This window comes from Eleginops maclovinus, chromosome 23 (assembly GCF_036324505.1).
Source record: "Eleginops maclovinus isolate JMC-PN-2008 ecotype Puerto Natales chromosome 23, JC_Emac_rtc_rv5, whole genome shotgun sequence".
Lineage (NCBI taxonomy): Eukaryota > Metazoa > Chordata > Actinopteri > Perciformes > Eleginopidae > Eleginops > Eleginops maclovinus.
The window spans coordinates 4,153,404-4,159,814 of record NC_086371.1 but is presented as its reverse complement, the minus strand read 5'-3'; the positions used below and the strand labels follow the sequence as shown (position 1 = coordinate 4,159,814).

Here is a 6,411-nt window from a genome sequence, read left to right as displayed (position 1 = left end):
TGTTGAAATATTTTTGGTTTTGCTTTCTAGGTTTCAAAACATGTGATTAGCTCAGCAGAAAAATCTGGTTTAAGTTTCTAATTTTGAAAATTTAATTGAATATTGAAAAGTGAGCTGAAGTGTCATTTTGTGTGTATATATATATATATATATATAAAGTATCAATGTATTGAATGCATTATATTCATTGCCTTGTTCTCCCTTGTGTTTTTAAAGCACCATTACAGGAGAAAGAAAAGTCACATAGGCTTTTTAAGCTGGTTATAATTAATGATACAACTTAGTTACAACAATTATAGTTAAAATTCATATAAATCCCATATATCTATAATATCATAGTGCTTACATTTCACTGCCATTTTGAGCAGATTTTTACTAGATTTTAAGAGTTTGAATTGATCTGTTTCGGCTCAACTTTTGATTATAATCTGTGTTTTTCTGCATGAATTCAGTGCAACAAAATGTGTCTTATATCAGATACGTTTTAAACGTTATCACTGAGACAAGCGACTTTTATAACTCTGTGTTTCTGGGGGGAAAGGTACCCTTATGTTTCCCCTTGCTTCAACGTTTATGTAATTTAAAAAATGGAATTGGTCTTTTTATCTGGGGACCTTCTGGACCCCATGCAATGATCCCTAATGGTTCAGAAACCCCCAGTTTGGGAAACCGCTGCTCCATATCCACGGGGAGAAAAACAGCAGCGGCTGGTATATTCATCACATCCATGCATGGAAAATCAGCTAATTGCTGTAATCGTGAGATTTCCGTCCGCACTTCCGACCACTAAGAGCCGGGATCCAGGCGGCCATCTGTCGGTTTACCAGGATTTGCTTTATCACCAAGAAGCTGAATTCTAACATCCAGCCAAAGAAAAACTTGTCATTACTGCACCACACAGTCGCTTTAACAGTCCGTTAACTCTACTAGGCTTCCTCTGTTCTTTATTAAGCATTTGCTGACCCGAAATGCCACTGGAGGTCATTCATCTATTGATTTTTCCATTTGAATAGGATAAATTGACTTTGTATTGAACTTCCTTTTCTCATGGATCCGGATGTAGCGCATCCGCGACACCAATCAAACCAGACAGTCAGGAACAGAGAGGGGGGAGGGGGGGTGGCAGCAGGGAGGGGGGGAGTCTTTCCCCTGGCTGCAGGGCTACTTTTTTCTTAAGGTGGACCGGGACTAACACTAAACCTCCAGCCACCACCGTTACCACCTCCCCCCATTCACAGATCGACCTATCTAACGCTTGAAATGATGGGAAAATGTCCATATCACAGAGTTATGCAAGCTGAGGCTCCTGGTGACACATTGAGTTTCCTCTGATGACATGCCGAAATGCGTAATGGGAACATTCAAGAGAACAGAGACACATCCTGTTGATGTTTCCTCCTGAATGTCTATAAACTCACACAATTGTCTGGTCCAGACATTGGTTTCAAAACACCAGCAGGGATCTTTTTATGGAGCCTAGTTTAACTTTGATTAACTTGTAAAAGGTTAACAATACCTTTTTGTGTAGCTGTCTGTCAAGCAGTGAATTATTAACTTAAACTTTTAAAAAACTGTCTGGTTAAGAACCGTTGAAGGTCATTTGTCTATGACCACATTTAGTTACATATACATAATACATGTTGAGTTATGTGACAACATGTATGAACTAGTGTTGGTTTTATGGGACTCAACATGTTTTTAAAAAGTGTATGAGCCACTTCATTAAAACACATTTAAGATACCGGTTTAAGTTTAAGTCAGTTCAGCTATAATGACGTTCTTTCATACATTAAATGCTTTATAAAATATACTTTCACTTTCTCTTGTGTTATTTAATCAACATAGTTTCTGTGGCAAACACACATCAAGAAAATGCCTGTAATCTGTTATTAGTTTAATAGTTGTAGCCATAAGTTTTCATGCTTATATTAGTGTATTTATTTCTTTTATTGTGTTACTGTTTGTGTAATGTGTATCTGTGTGTGTGTGTATTTCATTTGGTATTTCAGTTCATTTGAAAAGCAAAACACGATACAAATTAATAAAAGTGTATAAAAAGGGATTTAACTTGTGCTTACGAAAAATGACAAATCAGCAATAATATAAATAAATATTCCACTCATGACATCACTATTACTCACATTAACCTTATTCACATCATTATTCATAACCCACAAGAACGGAAACTGTTTTGTTTTTTCCTTCCATGAGCCCCCTCGTTGAGCCAAAATAAAACCCCAGGTCCACCTTAACTAGAGCACACATCTCTATCGCCCGGCCTTCCACATCTGCCCAATGAATCAGGAGCGGATGCGATGTATCCTTTTTCAGTGGAGTGAATGGCCAATGGGAGTTGGCTTGTGGAGCAAACACTGAGCCCTGCGTTCCCATTCATTCAGTGCTGAACAGCCCCGCGAGCAGGAGCGCGTGCATCGCAGTCTGTGACCCAAAGACGAGCGCAGACTCCATAAGTAACAACCAGAACCGAACCCTTCGCAGACACTGGAAGAGGAGAAAGGCTTGGATATAAGCTCGTGTTTCGTTTCGTTTCCTCCAAAACCATTTTTTGGTATTTTACTACAATTCCTGCAGGACTTCTGTAACTAGGTTGCCTACACATCGGCCTCCCAAGTGCGCAGCAGTTCCTTTCCTCCATCTGAGCTCCACCGTGGATTTACTTTGTTTTATCCTGGGACGAATGCATGCGTAAACCCGCGCTGAACTTCTCCAGGAAAAGGGAATAACGCAAAGGGATACACTTGGATTAACAGACTGTGAATGTTATGCATCAGACTTTATAGCCTACGCTTGGACATTGCCCCTTGCTTTTGGATGGAGTTTTGGTTGGCAGTTGTTTGATGGATTCGACGTTATGGATGGTTGCATATAGGTACGTATCTTCCTTAGCATTTAACACTTTTTATTTCGGTTATCATGGTGTGTTTACGTTATTTATCACCCGATAGTAGCGCACACAGCGACCTAGTGTGCTCCGCTGTACGTCTTTTGTAACACTGGTGCACAAATCCCAAGATTTAACGTGTCATTTTCCATGTTTGGCACTGAAAAAAAGACCCGCTGCGAGTTAAATGAATCGCGATTAGTTGATGAAGTTGATGGATTTCCATGTCCTGCCGTGGCTCTGCTGTAACAAACACCCTTCCCCCCACGGCGGTTGTTTTCATTCATAAGTTTTTCCCCGTCTATTTGGAAGCGTCCTCCAATGTCTCTTGATCTCCGGCTCTGTGTGTTTTATAGGATCCTGCTTTTATTAATGCGCACGACGTTTCCTCTTATGAACGCACTGTGTGCAAACAATCCTATTTGAAGTGCCCCTCTTTACCGTGAAGACTATTACAAATTATAGATTTGCAAAACGTAAAAACGGATCAAATTGGTCGCTTTTATGTGCAGTGTAAGGTTTAATAAGTGCTTCACGGGGAAGCACTCCTGGCCTCATGCGTTGCTTCAAAACAAATACGAAGAATCAAAACCACATTTATGGTCGTGCTTATCGCATAAACAGTTATTAGACAAATGATCTGCTTCGAGTAAACTCCAGAGATCGTGTCTGTCCGTAGCGTAAGGTTAAGTTCTTCCGATATTTTCCCAATCGCTCGGTTGCTTTTCAATCAAAGTCTGTATTTTGTCGGAACTTGGTCTGACCTTAGTTTTTTCCCCCCTGCGCTACTTTTGTCCCGTTTCCCTGAAATCCTTTTTGGTGTAGTAATAGAATACTAAGTGAGGCAGCTCATTTAGTTCCCTTGGATCGCGTCCTCATTTCCTCGCCGCGGTGCATTTAAATGTTAACTAGTCATACAAATGTAAATGAGCAGGGGAAGTATCTGTAAGGCCTACTGAAGTTTAGATGTGTGCGTATTGGGGAGGAAGGTACAAAAAGTCTTGTTAATAGTCAACTTTTTCCCCGGGTTGCCTCACTGATCAAAAGTGACATATTGTCATGTTGACAGGATGAAAACAGTCTGAGTCAACTTTAAATACACATCAAGTACACATGTTTATTCACCTCAGGCTATAATCAGTGTTGTAACTTGCTGTTTCTGCTGCTGCAGTCATATTGTAAGACATCATTATGATAGTGATTGGTTTCCACTTGGCTTTGAATTTGAAATGGTCATGTTAACCTCTATCACCGGGACAGAGTGTGTTTGCCAGTTATTCCATGTTTTGGCTCTGTCTGATGATGTCCCCTCCCTCCCTTCCTCTCCTTTGTCTCTCCCCTGCCTATCTTCCCCCTCTGGCAGGTTTTCCGATGCATGCCAAGTCCACGGTGAATGTCGGAAGTGGTGATCCCCCCAGATGGAGCTCCAAAGTCAACATGGCCCCGGCGGTTCATTAGTGGTGATCCAGCAGCCTTCCCTAGAGAGCCGGCAGAGGTCGGATTACGAGCGGGAGCTCCAGCATGCCGCCATTCTCTCCCTGGACCAAATCAAGGCCATCCGCTCCAACAACGAGTATACCGAGGGGCCCTCAGTGGTACGGAGGCCCCCTGCACCCCGCATGGCCCCCAGGCCCCAGGACAAGCAGGAGAGAACTCACGAGGTCATCCTCGTCAATGTGAACAACAATTATGAGCACCGACCATCAGGTCACCACCATCATGTCGGGGGCGGCATGGTGGTTGGGGCTGGGGGACAGCAGTACGGCGGGTCCCGGGCTCCGGTGCTCAGCCGCTCCACTAGCACAGGAAGTGCCGCCAGTTCAGGGAGCAACAGCAGTGCCTCCTCTGAACAGGGACTCTTGGCACGCTCGCCCCCCACCAGGCCCGGCATGAGCTTACAGCACCACCACAGAGCGGAGCGGCCTGTTCGGACTCAGCCTAAGCCCAAGGCCCTTTCACAGCCCTCGCAGGGACCTCATTTCCACCAGCCTCCACTAGAGGCTCCACTCAAGCCACAGGGCAAAGGGAAATCAGACATTTCTAGCTCTGGCAACGGGGTGGTGGCTGCTGCCGGGCACCAGTTCATCTGTGAGCGCTGTGGGAAGTGCAAGTGTAGTGACTGTACGGCTCCTAGGAGCCTGCCTTCGTGTCTTGCGTGCAATGGCCAGTGCCTCTGTTCTGCAGAGAGCGCGCTGGAGCATGGCACGTGCATGTGCCTGGTTAAGGGCATCTTCTACCACTGCTCCAACGACGATGAGGGGGACTCTTGTGCTGACCAGCCCTGCTCGCTGTCACGCTCCCACTGCTGCTCTCGTTTCCTCTGCATGGGATTAATGTCGGTACTCTTTCCCTGTCTGCTATGCTACCCACCTGTTAAGGGGTGTCTGAAGGCGTGCCAGGGCTGCTACGACCAGGTCAACAGGCCCGGCTGTCGCTGCAAGAACTCCAACACTGTCTATTGCAAACTGGAGAGCTGGGCCCCACAGACCCAGGAAAAACCCTCCTGATCGCCCCTGTGTGTTTGTGATTGCGTGGGAGACTCTTTATGTGGATCTTATGATGATAATGATGATGATAGTCACAAATTAATGTTTATCAAACATTCTAAGCACCTCCGACCAGCCTCCCCTCCTCCCTGCGGAACTAAGGAGCTAAGCAAAGGAGTAACGAAAACCACTCAATTATTTTTATTTTCTCTGGATCAGGACCATGTTTTTACAGACCAGTGTTTGCCTTAACTGTTTCTATGTCTGTCCTCAGCTCCTCATTAACACTTTTTTTCATATATATATAAATATATATATATATATATATATATATATGAAAAAAAGTTCTTCTTCCGTTTTAGGTAGGCAGTTTCCTCTGGGCCTGTGCGCCTAGTGGGAGCTGCCTCTCACCAAATCTGTGAAGGACGATCTACTATAGGGCAATTATGTAGCTGTTACCTGGTATTCATAGCAAGCAGGTGTGTTTGAATTTATTGGTTGCTACCACACTAAAACCGTGGTTCCTATGCTCATGTTGCATTAACGAAAGCACATCCATCTCATAGTATTTTTTTTTTCTCCACTTGGATATGTTTCTCTCTTTCCACCCATCTGAACTCTTCATTCACATTCTGTGGCATTCTCCCATGTTTTTGTTTTTTTATTTTATTTTTGTGTAAATTGTATGCTCAAAATCCATAAGAGGAATTCTGGCTATTTTTTAAAGAAAATGTCTGTTTAAAACATTTTTTTGTTGTAAAAAATATTTATTATGTGAAGCTCTATTATTTTATGATATTTATTGCAAGAGACAGTCTTAAATTTACTCATGTCTGAATATAACAAAATATCAAATACTTACTGAAAAATTAAAGGGTGGCACAAAAGAAAACTATGTTAACTTTAATGCAGAAAATATATTAATTAATGAAAAAAAACAGTACTGTCTGGCGTCTTGATTGAGCAGGAATGAATGATCTGATGGATGATTTTATCTATATTTTCGAGTTCAATGGCAAACAG

The 6,411-nt window shown here is 43.0% G+C and overlaps 1 protein-coding gene across 1 annotated transcript; it reads left to right on the top strand.

The window, feature by feature from the left end:
- Nucleotides 1-2,260: 2,260 nt before the first annotated feature.
- On the top strand, nucleotides 2,261-5,716 carry spry1 (sprouty homolog 1, antagonist of FGF signaling (Drosophila)). The gene is made up of 2 exons (XM_063876907.1): nucleotides 2,261-2,890; nucleotides 4,266-5,716. The coding sequence occupies exon 2, from the start codon at nucleotides 4,321-4,323 to the stop codon at nucleotides 5,407-5,409; it is 1,089 nt and encodes a 362-aa protein (XP_063732977.1). The 5' UTR covers nucleotides 2,261-2,890; nucleotides 4,266-4,320; the 3' UTR covers nucleotides 5,410-5,716.
- The last annotated feature ends 695 nt before the right edge of the window (nucleotides 5,717-6,411 follow it).

Bases quoted from the DNA above. Each gene is read 5' to 3' on its own strand.
- spry1 (XM_063876907.1), top strand. From the start codon at position 4,321: ATGGAGCTCCAAAGTCAACATGGCCCCGGCGGTTCATTAGTGGTGATC.